This window comes from Budorcas taxicolor, chromosome 14, assembly GCF_023091745.1.
Source record: "Budorcas taxicolor isolate Tak-1 chromosome 14, Takin1.1, whole genome shotgun sequence".
Classification (NCBI taxonomy): Eukaryota; Metazoa; Chordata; class Mammalia; order Artiodactyla; family Bovidae; genus Budorcas; species Budorcas taxicolor.
In genome coordinates this window covers 86,159,025-86,179,080 of record NC_068923.1, presented here as the reverse complement: position 1 = coordinate 86,179,080, position 20,056 = coordinate 86,159,025, and the positions used below count along the sequence as shown (strand labels likewise).

At 41.4% G+C, this 20,056-nt stretch overlaps 1 protein-coding gene across 1 annotated transcript in view; it reads left to right on the top strand.

Annotated features, from left to right (window-relative positions):
- The window catches only part of SLC26A7 (solute carrier family 26 member 7), a 146,878-nt gene that overhangs the window by 73,304 nt on the left and 53,518 nt on the right, over nucleotides 1-20,056 (top strand). The window contains exons 7-8 of the mRNA XM_052651652.1: nucleotides 4,504-4,651; nucleotides 6,964-7,077. Of these exons, the coding sequence (XP_052507612.1) occupies nucleotides 4,504-4,651; nucleotides 6,964-7,077 (262 nt within the window). The remainder of the gene's footprint in view (nucleotides 1-4,503; nucleotides 4,652-6,963; nucleotides 7,078-20,056) is intronic.

The window sequence follows — 20,056 nt, the reverse complement described above, 5'->3', positions numbered from 1 at the left end:
CAACAAAATACTAGCAATCTGAATCCCACAATACATTAAAAAGATCATACATATTGATCAAATGAGCTTCATACCAGGGATGCAAGTATTTTTCAAGATCTACATATCAGTCAATGTGATAAACCACATCAATAAATGAAGAATAAAAAACACATGATCATCTCAATTAATACATAAAAGGTTTTGATAAAATTCAGCACCCATTTTTGCTAAAATGTCTCCAGAAAGTGAGCACAGAGAGAATACACTTCAACATAATAAAAAGCCATAAGACAAGCCTACAGCTAACATCATAGTCAGCGTGAAAATCTGAAAGTATTTCCTCAAAGATCAGGAAGAAGACAAGAATTCCATTCTTATCACTTATCAAACACAGTTTGGAAGTCCAATCCACGGTAATCAGAGAAGAAAACGAATACAAGGAATCCAAATGGGGAAAGAAGTAAAACAGTCGTTGCTTGCAGATGACATGATGCTATACACAGAAGATCTTAAAGATGCTACCAGAGAGCTACTAGAAATCATCAATGAATTTGGTAGATTTGCAGGTTGCAAAGCTAATAGAGACATCACTTTGCCAACAAAAGTTCGTATAGTCAAAGCTATGGTTTTTCCAGTAGGCATGTACGGATGTGAGAGTTGGACCATAGAGAAGGCTGAGCACTGAAGAATAAATGCTTTTGAACCATGGTGTTGGAGAAGACTCTTGAGAGTCCTGTTAACTGCAAGGAGATCCAACCAGTCCATCCTAAAGGAAATCAGTCCTGAATATTCATTGGAAGGACTGATGTTGAAGCTGAAACTCCAATACTTTGGCCACCTGATGCGAAGAACTGACTCATTTGAAAAGACCCTGATGTTGGGAGAGATTGAAGGTGGGAGAGAAGGGGATGACAGAGGATGAGATGGTTGGATGGCATCACCAACTCAATGGACATGAATTTGAGCAAACTCTGGGGGATAGTGAGGGACAGGGAAGCCGGCTGCACTGCAGTCCATGGGGTCGTAAAGAGTCAGATATGACTGAGCAACTGAACAACAACAACAAAGATTTGCAAGTTACAAAATTAATACACAGAAATCACTTGCATTTCTGTACATTAACAATGAAATATTAGTAAGAGATATTCAAGAAACAATTCCATTTATTATCACACCAAAAAGAATAAAATACCTAGGAATAAGATTATTTGAAGAGACAAAAGACCTATACTCAGAAAACTACAAGATGTTGATGAAAGAAATCAAAGACACAAAGAGATGGAAAGATATAACATGTGTGTAGATTAGAAGAATCAATATTGGCAAAATTACCATACTACCCAAGGCAATCTACAGATTCAGTGCACTCCCTATCAAATCACCAGTGGCATTTTTCATAGAATTAGAACAAAAAATCTTAAAATTTGTATGGAGGCACAATAGACCCAGAATGGCCAAAGCAATCTTGAAAAAGAAAGAGCTCTAAGAACCATGTGCCCTGATTTCAGATTATACTACAAATCAAAACAGGATGGGACTAGAACAAAAATAGAAACATAGAATAATGGAACAGGATTGAAAGTGCAGAAATGAACTCACACACTTCTGGTTAATTAATCTATGACAAAGGAGGCAAGACAACATAATGTTGGAAAGATGGTCTCTTCAACAAAAGGTGCTGGGAAAATTGGACAGCGACATGTAAAAAATGAAATTTGTGTGCTGTGTGTTTAGTTGCTTAGTTATGTCCAAACCTTTGCTACCCCATGGACTGTATTCCGCCAGGCTCCTCTGTCCATGGGGATTCTCCAGGCAAGAATACTGGAGTGGGTTCACGTGCCCTTTTCCAGAGATCCAACCTAGAGATCTAACCCAGGTCTCCCACAGTGCAGGCAGATTCTTTACCATCAGAGCCACCAGGGAAGCTCAAGAATACTGGAGTCCTTCTCCGGGGGATCTTCTTGATCCAGGAATCAACCCAGGGTTTCTTGTTTGGCAGGTGGATTCTTTACTAGCTGAGCTATCAGGGAAGTCCTGGAGCGGGTTGCCATGCCCTCCTCCAGGGGATCTTCTCAACCCAGGGACTGAACCTAGGTCTCCCACATAGCAGGTGAATTCTTTACCTTCTGAGCCACCAGCAAAGCCCACATGTTAAAAAGTGAAATTAGATCATTCTTTGACATCATACAGAAAAATAAGCTCAAAATGGTTTAAAGATCTAAATATGACAATGAACACGATAACACTCCCAGAGGAAAACATAGGCAGAGCACTCTGATGTAAATCACAGCAATATCTTTCTTAATCTGTCTCCCAGAATATGAAAATGAAAACAAAAATATGCAAATAGAATGTACTTAAACTCAAAACTTTTGCATAGCAAAGGAAACAATAAAGAAAAGACATACTGGGGAAAAATATTTGCTAAGAATGTGACTGACAAGGAGTTAGTTTCCAAAACTTACCAACAGCTCATGATACTTAACAGCATTAAAATAAATAATCCAGTTTAAAAATGGGCAGAAGACCTAAATAGACATTTCTCAAAAGAAGATATACCGATGACCAAGAAGCACATAACAAGATGTTCAACATCACTAATTACTAGACAAAAGCAATTCAAAACCTCAGTGAGGTATCATCTCACACCAGCCAGAATTTGTTGTTCAGTCACTCTGTCACGTCTAACTCTTTGTGACCCCATGGACTGCAGCATGCCAGGCTTCCCCTGATCATTTTCCAGCCAGAATGGCTATCATCAAACCACAATGGTCATTCACAAACAGTAAGTGCTGGAGAGGGTGTGGAGAGAAGGGAGCCCTCCTACATTGTTGGTGTGAATGTAAAGTGGTACTGCTACTATATAGCACAGTATGGAGGGTTCTTAAAAACCTAAAAACAGAGCTAACATATGACCCTGCAGTCCCACTCGGGATATATCTGGAGCAAAATATAATCTGAAAGGGTACATGCACCCTGTGTTCATTGCACCACTGTATACACTAGCCAAGAAATGGAAGCAAACTAAATGTCTGTTGACAGTAATGGATAATTGTACGTGTAGACAATGAAATATTACTCAGCCATTGAAAGGAATGAAATAATGTCATGTGCAGCAACATGGATGGACCTAGAGATTGTCATAGTGAATAAAGTAAGTCAGATAGAGAAGGAGAAATATTGTATGATATCCTTTATATGTGGAACCTAAAAAAAAATGATGCAAATGTACTTACAGAGCAGAAAGAGACTCGCAAACTTAAAGAACAAACTTATGGTTGTTGGGGAAAAGGATTGGGGAAGGGGTAGTTAAGGAGTTTGGGATGGGCATGTACACCCTGCTATATTTAACGTGGGTAACCAGCGAAGACCTTCCATAGCACATGGAACTCTGCTCAATATTAGTGGCAGCCGGGATGGGAGGGGAGTTTGGGAAAGAGTGGATACATATGTATGCATGGCTGAGTCCTTTTGCTTCTCACCTGAAATTATCACAACTGTTGTTAGTCTGCTACACTGCAATAAAAAAATAACAAAAAGTAAAATTGAGAAACAATGTTAGCTCTTATGTTGTCCCATGTTTTGCAACAGAGGGTAGATGGAGCCCATATAGATATTTTTCATAACATATGGTACATAGAGTCACAAAATAAAATTCAACTAAGTACACTTAGAGGTCTATTGGGTTTCTTCAGTAATTCCTTAATTGAGCAGCAGCCCATCTACCAAATCAAAAGGCTCTCTGAAGAGCTAAACAAGATAAAAGGCGTTATAGTCAGGAGGACAGGAAAAGGGAGTTTTTAGCAGAGTGGATTGTTTCAGGTAAGTTCACCTTCCTGTGGGGTATGGAAGGGCACATTACCTCACTGGTGTTGACCAGGTAATTCCAGGCTGACTGACTCAGGTTATATTCCTGGAATAAGGTAAAACTTCACTTAAGTTAGGTATTAATTCTTGATTTGCTTACATAGGGCTTAGCACAAATGACTCCACAGTGGGCCTGTTGTCTCTTTTTTTAACAGTCATTAAGTGCACCATGAAAGAGTCAAGTTAAAAACATAATTAACTCAATGGCAAACTTAAGGATTAGCTCAAAGAATCATAACTCACAGTAAACCAGTGTTTGCATACAGTACTGTGGTATTCAAGGCAGGAAATACAGTTTCTAGTGCCAGCCACATAAATGTTTCAGAAGATTCAATAAAAGAATGTTCTGGGTTTGCTTTTGTTCTGATGCAGGAAATTTTTGTTGAGTCAAGGTTTCTGTGCTATAACTTAAATTTCCTGGAAGTAAATGAAAGTTAAATGTGTGGTGCTCTCTATGGTGTTCTTTGTGATTTTGCTTTTCTCCAAAAAATGTAGAGAATAAAAGGCTTCTAAGGGCAAGGCTGCTTGGTTTTCTCAGGGGTATTTCATGTATTTTGTGTCAACTTCAGAGTCATTACCATAGTTGAATTCGCTGCAAGTTGTTAAAGAAATTACATATAAGTTGATGAGTTCGATATGGTCTTTCTTTCACAGGATTCCTCCACCTCGAGCTCCCCCAATGAACATCCTCTCTGCGGTCATCACTGAAGCCTTTGGAGTGGCACTTGTCGGCTATGTGGCCTCACTGGCTCTTGCGCAAGGATCTGCCAAAAAATTCAGATATTCAGTTGATGACAATCAGGTGTAGTATGTCCCAGTCCCTCTCCACACCTCTCCATAGCTACTGTGTCATTTTGACGTGTACTCCCATATGCTGAAAATGTTGAACTTATGAAAAATACAGCTCTCCTAAGTGTATAACAAGAATGGATAGCACAAACCAAAACAAAAATCTGTAAATCATTGATAGAAAGGTGAAAATCTGAGCTTTGTGGGTTGGTTATAGTAAACTTTTGTTTTTAAATAGAGGGATATCTTGATGTTCCTTTTGTTTTTAGGAAAAAATCTAAATATATTTATGATTGCATGCCAACTTTTAAAAAAAATTCGGATTTCAAAGTACAAAGAACACTATTACTCTTCTTAGTGAAAAACTAAAGGATGAAAGGGTTTCTCAGCATACAAAGGATGCAGATTTTATTGAGAATGTTTCTGAATCTACTTCTGCTAGTGTTTTGTCCCAAAGCCCATGGCCCTACATTCCTACACAGGTCTGCAGACATAGCTGTGCAGGAGTGGTTAGAAGGGCAAAGTACCTCTGTCTAAATCTCACTCTGAAATGGTTGCTATGCCCCAGTTTTGTCATCTGTACAAAAAGCAGATTTATTCATTCAACAGATATGTATTGAACCCTACTATATGGCAGACACCAGTCTAGGAACAAGGGATAGAATGGTGCATAACACAGGCCGTCTCTTTCTTCATCTCAGAATCTCCCAGTGGCTTCCCATAGTACTTAGATTAAAAGCCTATTGCCAAGGCTTACAAGGCCCTACCTGACCTTGCTACCATCCCTTTTCCTCTATGATCTCATATTTTTTTTTGTAGCCTGTTCTAGCCTCACTTTCTTCCTTGTTTTTTTTCTTGAGTTTACTAGCTGTGTTGTTAGCTCAGGATGTCTGTACTTGCTGTTCCCTTTTCCAGAAATTCTATACCCTCAAGTAGCTGCATTCCTCCTTTATTTATATATTTCCTTCTTAGAGTGGCCTTGCTTGGTAAGCTAAATCCCAGTCTCCAGAACTTTCCACTCTTTGTTTTACTTTCTGTATTCATCTTGTTTATTGGTAGCATACCTCCACTAGAACACCAGTCTGTGAGGGCAGGGATTTTTATCTGTGTTCCTGGCAACAGCAGAAGCAGAAAAGTATTAGGAAGCTTCTGCAGGAATCCAGGTGACATCTGATAACTTGGCCCAGGATGTAGCAATGATGGAGCTGGGAAGTGGACAGATTGTGAATTGGATGTGGACACCATTTGGGCAAAGGGGAAGTCAAGACTCTGTCTGAAGCTTTTGGCCCAAACAAATAGAGCTTGAGGTGGGGAAGGGTGTGGGAGGACCAGAGAGGGAGTATGTAGAGCAATAGCCTGATTAATTAAGCTTGGGATACCTGTTAACCATTCAAATGAAAATGCTGAGTAATAGCTTGCCTATACCAGTCTGAAGTTTAAAAGAGTGGTCTAGGCTTGGAGATATAAATATGGCAGCTGTCAACATGTTTTGGGGTAGCTCAGAATAGAGAAAGAAGTGATCCGATATTTGTGATTGTTTGTATGAGAAGGGACCACAGAGGAGGCTGAGAAGCGGTGGGCAGGGAGGTCGGAGGAAACCGGGAGGGTGAGAGGCTCAGGAGGGACCAGGAAGTAGGCTTGAAGGCGGAGAATGTGAGCGATCGTGTCAAATGCCACCTTTACTGCCTGGGGAGGTAGGAATTAACCATCGAATTTTGCACTCTGGAGGTCATAGGTGGAGTGGTGGGAACAAAACCCTTTATTGTAGTAACTTGAAACCTGAGTAAGTGGCAGCAGATACAGTAAATACCTTGTGCTTCCCTATAAAGTTGTTATTGTTACAGGATTGAATGAATAAAGGGCTCAGAACAGTTTCTGGCTCATTGTAAGCACTCAGTAAATGTTAGCTATTTTTAGAATGATGGTTAAATTACAACTAGTGGAGAGAACAGAAATAGAGTACAAAAGATGTCTCATTCTATGGCAAGCTTTATCTGTGGCCTCTAAAATTTGGGCTTCTCAGGTGGCACAGTGGTAAGAATCCACCTGTCAATGCAGGAGACGCTAGCGATGCAGGTTCCATCCCTGGATCAGGAAGATCGCATCGAGTAGGAAACGGCAACCCACTCCAGTATTCTTGCCTCAATAAACAGACTCCTCCATGGACAGAGGAGTCTGGCCGGCTATAGTCCATGGTGTCGCAAAGAGTTGGGCATGACTGAGCACATCTCACACACACATACACACCCACACCCACACCCACACACACGCTTTAAGTGGATTGTGATTAGGAAATGATACATTTCCCTGCTATCATTCCTGTAGGAATTCCTGGCTCATGGCCTCAGCAACGTGATCGCTTCGTTCTTCTTCTGTATTCCAAGTGCGGCTGCCATGGGAAGAACTGCTGGCCTCTACAGCACAGGAGCAAAGACACAGGTAACTTTATTCTTCAGCAGGCGCAGGACTGAGAGAGGGCAATGAGCGTCTCTCTACATTCCCGAGACTATTGCTATTTCTTGTCTCTTAAAACTAGCATCAAGGCAGTTTATCTGTTCCCTTTCTTAGGAACGATCCTTGAGAAGCTGAAGGATTCAATGAGCAGACAAAAGGAAAAAAGTCCTGTACTAGGGGCAGTTTTCTTGTTGTCAATCGTTGAGCGAAAGCTCCCTCTAGTGGTGCCTCTGATTTTACTTTTTGCTAATCTAACCCGTCAGTTTGAAATGTTAAAATGTTAGTTCGTTTCCTTTAAATAGAATGAAAGCCATTGTATGCAACATCAGTCCCTGATACTGAAATTCCCGTCTATAGAGATGTACAAGTATGTGAATAAATAATACAATGTCTATCCACATTTTGGCTTAATGAAACAATTGTGTGTTTTAGGAACTCAAATCAGTTTGACATTTTAGAGCCTCCTGTACACTAGTTAGTATGCTCGATACTAGTAAGATATCAACGGTGGTAATTAAGATGATACTGTGATGGTGAGGATGGTGGTGGTGTTGGTGGAAGCATATATTGAGTTATATACCAAGCATTGCATGTCATGCTTTTTTTTTTTTTTAATAAATGAACTCATTTAATATTTTAGGAAACTCTATGAAGGAGGCATAATTATTATCCTAGATTTCCACACGAAAACATTGAGGAAAAGAGGGTTAAACTAACTTACCCAGGTCACGGAGCTAGGAAGTGGCAGAGCTGAGATTTGAATCCAGATAGATTTACTCCAAATCTTGTATTTTTAACCACTGTTCTATACAAGGAAATTCATGTGTGTGTTTGTTTAATACATTAACATGAACAGCTAACCATTGTTAAAACAGTTCGTGCATATTTTATTTTATTTTTAGGACTTCTAAATTTTATTATTTGGTTGTGATGGGTCTTTGTTGCTGCACATAGGCTTTCTCTAGTTGCAGTCGGTGGGGGGCGCTCTTTTTCGCCCTGCATGAGCTCCGCACTGCAGCGGCTTCTCTTGTTGCAGAGCGCACGCTATAGACATGCGCTTCAGGAGTTGCAGCACGTGGGCTCAGTATGGCACACGGCTTTGTTACTCTGCGGCATGTAGGATCTTCTTGGACCAGAGATCCAACTGGTGTCTCTTGCACTGCAAGTGAACCTTTACCTACTGAGCAACAAATCCATTATTTAGTAGCCTACTTTATATTAAGTCCTTTTGGGGGTGTTGTAGAAGAGTAAATTTGAAAAGTGTATAGTTCTTGACCTTGGGAGAAAGTGGCAAGAGGAAGACGGGTAAATGAACATTAAAATGTAGTATACAAGTAATAAAATTATTGATGAATGTACCATGGTGCAGGGGGGAAGCAGTAACAAATTCTGAATCTATAATAGTGTGACATATTATTGCCACAACTCATCAGCAAGGATGTGTAATTCTCATTCACCATTGTTTTACATGACAATTTGATTTTTAGGCAGCTCGTGATTTAAAGCATAAGTTCATAAGGTGCATTGGCACAAACATTTTTGCAAACTCTCAAATATTTGTAATCTAAATTTGAATGTTTAATATATAGTGTACTCACATATCAATCCTTACTCTGAAGACTTACATCTATAAAATTCTAAGATTCTATAGTGATTTCCACCTCGTTTCTTACAAGGATGAATGTGTGAGATTTCCTTTCATCAGTTCTGCATGATATTCTCTTTGTTAGACTTCAGAAGAAATAAAAGGCGCCCAAAATACTAATTCAGAGAAGCAAAGCTCAGCAGCACTGTATTTTTGTGCTGTTTTGCTTGTTGAGATTGTCCCTAATCTGCTCAACTAGTCCCATTAAACTGCACAAGGAAGTAATCTGATTTAATGTGCATACCCCAATTGAGGATGTTTTCCCATGGTAGTCATTTTGGCATTACAACTATTAAGTTTACGTGGGGATAACAGACATGATTTGAAGAAGGCACTGGGACAGCCAAGTCTTAAAAGTTTTGTTTTAAATAGGCTATTTGTGAAACCAGCTTTCCATGTGACAAGACTTCATAAAGTGAGCCCTTAAAAATATCTCTCTTTCTCTTGTACATACTAGACTTATACCCAGTAAGTTAATCTAGAAGAATGAAAATCTTTCAACTTTCAGGCTAATAATAGCCAATCATTTTACCAATCGACTCTTTCTCATTCAGAAACACTATGAGTATTTCTGTAGAAAGATAGCTTTTATTTTTTTTTTTTAATTCTCATCCTCATCTGTACAATTAGAGACATTTTATTACATTCTAAAATAAATCATATATCACAGCTTATCCACAACAAACAACTCACCAGCCATCTGCATCCAGTTCCCACTACCCACCTGCTCTACTAGGTGTTTCCATTTTAGTCGGTTTATCTGTCTCTTTTCTTTCCCTCTGCTCTCCTGCTGTTCCTGTTTCTTCCCTGACACCTGTCCTGCCCACTCTGTAAACTGTTCCCCTCGAGATGCTTGGTCTCTGCACCCTCTCTGACGGTCCTCCATCTGTGCTTCTGCTTCTTTCTTGCCCCTCGCTGCTCCCTCTCTGCCCTCCAGTTACACCCCTTCTCTCCCTCTTCCACTCCCCTTCTCCCCCCACCCCCCTGCTCTGACACCCCAGGTGGTGATGCAACCTTCCTGCTCTTGCTTCTTCTTGTGGTCACACTTGATCCTCCTTCTCTCCCAGCGCCATGGTGCTCTGCAGCCCAAGTATCCAGCTCTTTCATCCTCTCACCCCACTCTGTGTGAAGTGCCTCTCCTTTGGTGCCCCTGCCCCACCGCTGATCCAAGGCCCCTCTATGTTACTCTCTGTCAGCTACAAACTGGCACTTGCCATCTACCTACATGCTAGTAGTCATGTTTGAATGTGAGAGCTGGACCATTAAGAAGATTGAGCACCGAAGAATTGATGCTTTTGTACTGTGGTCCTGGAGAAGGCTCTTGAGAGTCCCTTGGACTGCAAGGAGATCACACCAGTCAATCCTAAAGGAAGTCAACCAAGAATATTCACTGGAAGGACAGATGCTGAAGATGAAGTTCCAATACTTTGGCCACCTGATGGCAAGAGCCAACTCAGCAAAGACTCTGATGCAGCAGAAAATGAGAATGTTGCATACCATCACCGACTCAATGAGTATGAGTTTGAGCAAACTTCGGGAGACAGTGGAGGACAGAAGAGCCTAGTATGCTGCCACATATGATCAAACAGGACTTAGCAACTAAACAATAATAATCTACCTGTCTACCTCTATAAGGGTTAATTCATACGCTGCTGCAGCTGCTGACCTTCAATACCTCCTGAAAGGAGTTCACAGTGGAGAGCAGAAATGAGGCATCTGTGATTGGGGGAGAAACTGACAGATGAGGTCTTCAGATAGGTATTTTCAGGAGCCAATGTTATAAGCCCAATTCTTGTATTTCCCCATATCTAGAAAAGCACTAAAGTCCTCCATGGTGATGACTGTTCCTTGTGATTAGCAAAGCATCACAAAAGTAGTAGAAAACTTCTGGAAAAAAATACGTGCTTGATTGCATGTAATCCCCCTTCACCAAACTCTGTATACTGACCTTTCCCCTTGCCTCTTTGCAGCAGCTTCTCAGAGCGATGTGAAGTGCTGTTTCCTGGACTGCAGTCCTCATTTTGCCCCAAACAAAACTTTACCTGCAAACCTCACATTGTGCATTTTTTTTTAAACTTGACATCTCCCATCCCTGGAGATCCAACTTTAAAAAAAATCTACATCTTTATTCACCTGCTATTTTCAATGCTTAATCTTTCATTTCACTCTGTATACAAGTCCCTCAGCCACAGTCTCTATCCCCATGGATTCTCCCTCATCCTCTCCTCATTCTCAGTTTTTCTCTCAGTTGCTCATCATCTGCTTCTCCTGAGCCCTCTGATCCACGTATTTACAGTGCTGAGTAAGACATCTGCCTGGGGGTGGAAGGGCCAAGTGCTGAGATGTCAGGTATCTAGTCACTCCAAAGCTCCCGAGGTTTGAGTGACGGAGGAGGCGCAGCAGGAATTTACACGGAAAGCTGACGCTTAACCCGCGGCGGTTCAACGTTCACTCCGCGCTCCGCGCTTCCATTTCCGTAACCCAGAAAGATAGCTTTTAAAATGCAGATATGGCCTTGTTCCTTCCTCCCAGAGCCCATAAGAGGTATTAGTTTTCTGACCTTTCAGCTACCCAAACTGTGTACTTCCCCCCGCAGCCTCATCCTGGACTGTTCGCCTCGCTCTCAGCTCTCTAGTCACCGCACCTCCTTCTTCGTGACTCTGGTGTCTTCCTTTTATCCCTTTTATCTCTGTGGCTGCTTCCTCTTCCCTTCTAAGTTAACTCCTCCCATTCATCAGATTGCACCAAGACTTCTGGGCCAGCTGTGTTCTTTTCTTCAGAGACCTTGGCTCTATTGGACTTTCCATGTTTATCAGTGTAATTATGCGATTGAACTCTGCCTTCTGCTCTTAACTTCAGCTCCTAGAGAGTCCCTGTCTGCTTTTGTTCTCCATATCGTCAGTGTCCAGCCCAAGACTTAGCACACAGTAGGTGTTCACTAAGTGTGGAAAGAATGAATGAAAAATGGAAGTATTGGATGATTATAAAACTAGTCAATTTTGCTGATTTAAGAAGGGACAGATCAAGTCAGGCAAGAGCTTTTATTCTCACTTAATATTTGAAGTACAATTGAAATCAGGAAAAATGCTTTCATTTGAAATCAGGCTTAGGATCATAGACTTTGGAGAAGCACTATTGAATAGTGTCAACTTCAAAACATGAACAACAGGAGAGAGCTGTGAGTTCAGTTTTATTTGGGGAAAAATGAGGACTGCAGCCCAAAAGCCAGCACCTCAGACAGCTCTTGAGAAACTACTCCGAAGAGGCAGAGGGAAGGTCAGTGTACACCTGATTTTGGTGAAGGGGGGAATACATGCCATCAAGCATCTATTTTTTCCAGATGGTTTCTGCTAGTCTCATGAGGCTTTCTGCTATGCACAAGAAAGTCACCACCATGAAGGATTTTAGTGCTTTTCTAGTTGTGAGAAGATATAAGAATTGGGCTCATAAAATCAGCTCCTGAAAATATCTAACTATCCGAAGACCGTCCTGCCAATTTTTTAGCACAGAGAGCCTCATTTCTGCTCTCCACCCTGAACTGTCTTCAGGGAATGTTCTAAATCAGCAGCTGCCATAACTCATGATTTCCTCCCTGTAGAGGCAGATGGCAAGTGCCAATTTGCAGTGGACCATAGAAACACAATAGCTATATAGGTAATTGAAATTTTCAGGTAGTTCTGTTTTAAAAAGTAGAAGGAAACTGGTAAAATTAGTTTTAATACTATATTTTAATTTACTTAATGAAGTAAAAGTATTATTTCAACAAATAACTTATGTGAAAACTATTAATGATGTATTTTATATTCTTTTTTTAAAATTAAGATTTCAAAATCTGGTGTGTATCTTACATTTACAGCATCTCCTATACCCACCAGCTACATTTCAAATGCTCATGGGTCACACGTGGCTATATGAGACAGCACATTTGGAACCATTTTATATACAAATGAGTTGATTATCAAGCCTTTCAATACTTTAGAAAATCAAATAAAAACGTTTGAATTGAAACAACAAAAGATACTAATACTAATCGTTGAATACCAAGTGCCATAGTCAAAGGCCCAAAGACATTTCTGTCCTCCACATGTCAGAACGTTTTTATTGTGATTTCCTTTAGATGTGGCATGCAGAACATGGCTATTTAAGAATAAGAAAGTCTTGGTGCTGCCTAGATATATAGCACAAATAAGTGTGGTGGGTCTCTCTTCTTTCCTTGCCTTTAAAGAATGTTAATTAGGGGAGAAAGCACTGTAGCCCTCCCCACCCTTATTGCCCTGTATTATTATTATTATTATTTTTTTGCTTCCAACAAAGCAGACACAGTGTTCTTCGGGCAGTTTGAGAGGCACAGTCAAGCCATGAAGGGTGAGAGGCAGCGCCTGTTGCAGGCAGAGCTCAGCCACAGCTGAAAATGAGGGCTGGCATGGTTTCTGTGGCACTGAGATTGCCCCTGGGTCCTAATTTGCCAAACTATATTCCTTTATTCTTTCAGAATTTGTCTTATTGCTTCCAACTTCGTTTAAATCCTACTTAATCTAGCCTCAGTTACCAGGTGTCCTTTTTCTGTTTCACCACTTTCTGAACTCTTATTGCCATTCCGCCGCTTTCCAGAAAGCTGTGCAGACTGTGAGTGCTAGACATTCTTTGCATTCTTTGAAAACTACTTAGGAAGGAAATGACTAGCATGTTCTTCTCCCTCCAGCCGTGTCTACAGGTATAGGTAGGTTGTGGACTTAAAAAATATTCACAACCTAAAAGTTTAGAATTATGTTTTATCCAGTGGGAATTCTTAAGACTTCAGGCATCTCAAGTAACCCTGATACAACTGCTCTGAGGAGGCAAGGGGAGGAGCCAGGTTAAAGGGGAGGCAGTCTGAACGTCAAAAGATTGTTGTTAATTAAAGGAAGACAGATATCTCAAGGTAAGGAATTCGGCTGTTTTCTATGTAAGGGAAGATGCTAGAGTCCTGGCTCATTGAAATCATTCTTTTCACGTGCGTCTCCGCTCTCTGGGGCCGGCGGCCCGGGTTTCTCACAGCCCGGGCTTCCTTGAGGCTCACCATTAGGGTGTGATTGCGGTCTGCTGGCTGCCAGGTTGCAGTAGTTCTCTTTCCTAAGTGCCCTTAGGGCCGGAAGCTCACAGGGGAGGACTGCAATCACCGATGACTGTGACAATCCTTGTGCACTGATATGGCAAGAAATACTCCATTTTTCAGTCCCTCCCCTTGGTCAGGAATTTGACCAATATTTGGGAGATATTTCATGACCAATTTTTGTTCCACAGTGCTGGGAAGCTGATCCCAGATTAGGTGAAAATTCTTGATATACAACTCAAGGTATTAACTTCTGGATTAAGCCTACTGATAGATAATAATAAAAGACTCTCTGTATGGTCTATCTTCTAACCTATTATGATCCAGGAGATATTTCCCTTGTTGCCTTTTCCATAGCTAGAATCACACTATTACAGTTATTGATTGCATACAGAACTATATGTCTGATCAATTGTTTCAAGTTGCCCAGTCACCTACATTTGTTGGAGGCTTGGTTACACACTGTAAGAGACAACAGTCTTATAAAATAGACAGATATAAGTAATGTAGCTAATAACACTGACAAAGGCATAGTGTAGCAGAGACACAATGCACAAAAAATTTGGAAATAAGCAGCAAGTTAAAACAATGATTAGTATAACTAGTTGCAGTCTAGTTCCAGTAAACCATCAACTCTGAAGGAGAACCAGCTACAGAAGCCAAATTCTGACAGGATAATGTAGAGAGTAAAAGATAAATGTTTTATCTTTGCTTACAAAGACATATTTTATCAGCTTGTTTTAGATCATGACATAAGAGAAAAAGGTTTACCAGAAAACAGATTCGAGGAAGTATGTTTTAAAATCAAAGTTATAGATCATATTTATCAATTTATTTAGTCCCATGTAATTGATTCCTCCTGTGCTTGTGCAGCCACCACTCCTCGGGTTGCTCCTCCCGCCACCGGACCTGGCCTCGGGCGTGGGTGGCTCCTCCCAGCTGCCGCCCCTGGCCTCGGGGTGACTCCTCAGGGTCACCGCCCCTGGCCTCGGACGTGGGGTGTCTCCTCCCAGCCGCCACTGACCCGGACATGGGGTAGCTCCTCCCAGCCGCCGCCGCTGACCTCGGACACAGAGTAGCTCCTCTTGGCCTTTCCTGCACCTTCGCAGCCTGGCACTCTAGGCTGCTGCCCCTGACCTCGGACACGGGGTAGCTCCTCCTGGCCGCCACTGACCTTGGACACGGGGTAGCTATCCCACGTTGAAGGTCAGGAACAGCGGCGGTAAGGAGATACCCCTCGTCCAAGGTAAGGAGCAGCAGCTGTGCTTTGCTGGAGCAGCCGTGAAGAGATACCCCACGCCCAAGGTAAGAGATACCCAAGTAAGTTGGTAGGTGTTGCAAGAGAGCACCAGAGGGCAGACACACTGAAACCATAATCACAGAAAACTAGTCAATCTAATCACACTAGGACCACAACCTTGTCTAACTCAATGAAGCCAAGCCATGCCTGCAGGGCAACCCAAGATGGGCAGGTCATGGTGGAGAGGTCTGACAGAATGTGGTCCGCTGGAGAAGGGAATGGCAAGCCACTTCAGAATTCTTGCCTTGAGAACCCCATGAACAGTAGGAAAAGGCAAAATGATAGGATACCAAAAGAGGAACTCCCCAGGTCATTAGGTGCTCAATATGCTACTGGAGATCAGTGGAGAAATAACTCCAGAAAGAATGAAGGATGGAGCCAAAGCAAAAACAATACCCAGTTGTGGATGTGACTGGAAATAGAAGCAAGATCCGATGCTGTAAATAGCAATATTGCATAGGAACCTGGAATGTCAGGTCCATGACTCAAGGCAAATTGGAAGTGGTCAAACAAGAGATGGCAAGGGTGAACATCGACATTCTAGGAATCAGCGAACTAAAATGGACTGGAATGGGTGAATTTAACTCGGATGACCATTATATCTACTACTGCGGGCAGGAATCCCTCAGAAGAAATGAAGTAGCCATCATGGTCAACAAAAGAGTCCAAAATGCAGTACTTGGATGCAATCTCAAAAACGACAGAAAGATCTCTGCTCGTCTCCAAGGCGAACCACTCAGTATCACAGTTATCCAAGTCTATTCCCCAACCAGTATCGCTGAAGAAACTGAACGGTTTTATGAAGACCTTTTAGAACTAACACCCAAAAAAGATGTCCTTTTCATTATAGGGGACTGGAATGAAAAAGTAGGAAGTCAAGAAACACCTGGAGTAACAGGCAAATTTGGCCTTGGAATGCGGAATGAAGCAGGGCAAAGACTAATAGAGTTTTGCCAAGAAAATGCACTGGTCATAGCAAACACGCTCTTCCAACAACACAAGACAAGACTCTACACATGGACATCACCAGACGGTCAACACCGAAGCCAGATTGATTATATTCTTTACAGCCAAAGATGGAGAAGCGCTATACAGTCAACAAAAACAAGACCAGGAGCTGACTGTGGCTCAGATCATGAACTCCTTATTACCAAATTCAGACTCAAATTGAAGAAAGTAGGGAAAACCGCTAGACCATTCAGGTATGACCTAAATCAAATCCCTTATGATTATACAGTGGAAGTGAGAAATAGATGTAAGGGCCTAGATCTGATAGATAGAGTGCCTGATGAACTATGGACTGAGGTTCATGACGTTATACAGGAGACAGGGATGAAGACCATCCCCATGGAAAAGAAATGCAAAAAAGCAAAATGGCTGTCTGGGGAGGCCTTACAAATAGCTGTGAAAAGAAGAGAGGCAAAAAGCAAAGGAGAAAAGCAAAGATAAGCATCTGAATGAAGAGCAAGAAGAGATAAGAAAGCCTTCTTCAGCAATCAATGCAAAGAAATAGAGGAAAACAACAGAATGGGAAAGACTAGAGATCTCTTCAAGAAAATTAGAGACACTAAGGGAACATTTCATGCAAAGATGGGCTCGATAAAGGGCAGAAATGGTCTGGACCTAACAGAAGCAGAAGATATTAAGAAGAGGTGGCAAGAATACACGAAGAACTGTACAAAAAAGATCTTCACGGCCCAGATAATCAAGATGATGTGATCACTCATCTAGAGCCAGACATCTTGGAATGTGAAGTCAAGTGGGCCTTAGAAAGCATCACTACGAACAAAGCTAGTGGAAGTGATGGGATTCCAGTGGAGCTATTTCAAATCCTGAAAGATGATGCTGTGAAAGTGCTGCACTCAATATGCCAGCAAATTTGGAAAACTCCGCAGTGGCAACAGGACTGGAAAAGGTCCGTTTTCATTCCAATTCCAAAGAAAGGCAATGTAAAAGAATGCTCAAACTACCGCACAATTGCACTCATCTCACACACTAGTCAAGTAATGCTCAAAATTCTCCAAGCCAGGCTTCAGCAATACGTGAACCGTGAACTCCCTGATGTTCAAGCTGGTTTTAGAAAAGGCAGAGGAACCAGAGATCAAATTGCCAACATCCGCTGGATTATGGAAAAAGCAAGAGAGTTCCAGAAAAACATCTATTTCTGCTTTATTGACTATGCCAAAGCCTTTGACTGTGTGGATCACAATCAACTGTGGAAAATTCTGAGAGAGATGGGAATACCAGACCACCTGACCTGCCTCTTGAGAAACCTATATGCAGGTCAGGAAGCAACAGTTAGAACTGGACATGGAACAACAGACTGGTTCCAAATAGGAAAAGGAGTACGTCAAGGCTGTATATTGTCACCCTGCTTATTTAACTACTATGCAGAGTACATCATGAGAAACACTGGACTGGAGGAAACACAAGCTGGAATCAAGATTCCCGGGAGAAATATCAATAACCTCAGATAGGCAGATGACACCACCCTTATGGCAGAAAGTGAAGAGGAGCTAAAAAGCCTCGTGATGAAAGTGAAAGAGGAGAGCGAAAAAGTTGGCTTAAAGCTCAACATTCAGAAAACGAAGATCATGGCATCCGATCCCCTCACTTCATGGGAAATAGATGGGGAAACAGTGGAAACAGTGTCAGACTTTATTTATGGGGGCTCCAAAATCACTGCAGATGGTGACTACAGCTATGAAATTAAAAGATGCTTACTCCTTGGAAGAAAAGTTATGACCAACCTAGATAGTATATTCAAAAGCAGGAACATTACTGTGCCGACTAAGGTCTATCTAGTCAAGGCTATGGTTTTTCCTGTGGTCATGTATGGATGTGAGAGTTGGACTGTGAAGAAGGCTGAGCGCCGAAGAACTGATGCTTTTGAACTGTGGTGTTGGAGAAGACTCTTGAGAGTCCCTTGGACTGCAAGGAGATCCAACCAGTCCATTCTGAAGGAGATCAGCTCTGGGATCTTTGGAAGGAATGATGCTGAAGCTGATACTGCAATACTTTGGCCACCTCATGAGAAGAGTTGACTCATTGGAAAAGAGTCTGATGCTGGGAGGGATTGAGGGCAGGAGGAGAAGGGGATGACAGAGGATGAGATGGCTGGATGGCATCACCAACTCGATTGATGTGAGTCTGAGTGAACTCCGGGAGTTGGTGATGGACAGGGAGACCTGGCATGCTGCGATTCATGGGGTCGCAAAGAGTCGGACACGGCTGAGCGGCTGAACTGAACCGAACCGAATTTATTCCTGTTGGTCTGCATGAAGTAATCAGGTCTTCCATTAGAGTTCATCATTTGTTACCCAGTTCAGTGTCATTGTCTAAAGGCTATCAGAAACTTACATTTGTTTAAAAGGTTCTTTTTATGAGTCTTCTTGAAAAATGTTTATTTTGTAAAAGCAGTGTAAACTTATGATTGTCTATCAAGGATATAACTTAAAACATCATGGGTAAAGACTTGAGTACAGTGTAATTAGCAGGAAACTTGAATATTTCTGTAACACATAACATTTTAGGATAATAATTAGAATTATCAGTGATAACATTTTATCAGAACATATTGGCTGTTAGGGTGTCTGTATAAGTTCTGATTCCCTGGTGGCTCAGACAGTAAAGAGTCTACCTGCAACATGGAAGACCTGAGTTCGACCTTGGGTTGGGAAGATCCCCTGGAAAAGCAAATGGCAATCCACTCCAGTATTCTTCCCTGGAAAAATCCCATGGACAGAGAAGCCTGGTGGACTACAGTTCATAGTGTTGCAAACAGTCAGACACGATTGAGTGACTTCACTTTCTATAAATTCTAGAATATCTATATTAATGGTATTTATTCTTGCAATATAGCCTCAAGTTTATTTTCAATTATTTGACTGTATATCTGAATTAAAAATGCCAAATAAACTTAGTTTAACATTCCTCTCTGAGATATCTCATAGATGTTTCTTCAGAGTGTCCCAGAGTTATCTGGAGATTAAAAGTGCTTTAGTTGGATTTTGATATTTGGGAAGTGTGTTAGAAATACCAAAATTATTTAAAAACACAGCAGGATCATAGGTCACTGAAACAATAACTATTTATTTAACCAAAGTCACAAAAATAATTAAAAGAAAATAAATATAGATCACTTAAGGGTACAGAAACTGATAGAATCTGTTATCCCAAAGGAGCACTTTTAATAGAAAGAGAAATCAACTTCCAGTATGCATTGGCTTACTTAACAAACCCACTTAGTTAACTTCAATCTAAATTTAGTTAATCCTGACTATGTCTAAAACTTCTTCCTTCTCAGGCTTCCTTTCCACACTCTGTGATCATTTTCTGCATCCAGCCTGTCTCTCACTTTCTATCCAAATAAAATCAGCTAGCTCTTTATCTTTCTTTTTCGTCAATAAAATGTCCGATGCTGTAGAGAGCAATATTGCATAGGAACCTAGAATGTCAGGTCCGTGAATCAAGGCAAATTGGAAGTGGTCAAACAGGAGATGGCAAGAGTGAACGTCGACATTCTAGGAATCAGCAAACTAAAATGGACTGGAATGGGTGAATTTAACTCAGATGACCATTATATCTGCTACTGTGGGCAGGAATCCCTCAGAAGAAATGGAGTAGCCATCATGGTCAACAAAAGAGTCCGAAATGCAATACTTGGATGCAGTCTCAAAAATGACAGAATGATCTCTGTTCGTTTCCAAGACAAACTATTCAATATCACGGTAATCCAAGCCTATGCCCCAACCGGTAATGCTGAAGAAACTGAAGTTGAACGGTTCTATGAAGACCTACAAGACCTTCTAGAACTAACACCCAGAAAAGATGTCCTTTTCATTATAGGGGACTGGAATGCAAAAGTAGGAAGTCAAGAAACACCTGGAGTAACAGACGAATTTGTCCTCGGAGTACAGAATGAAAC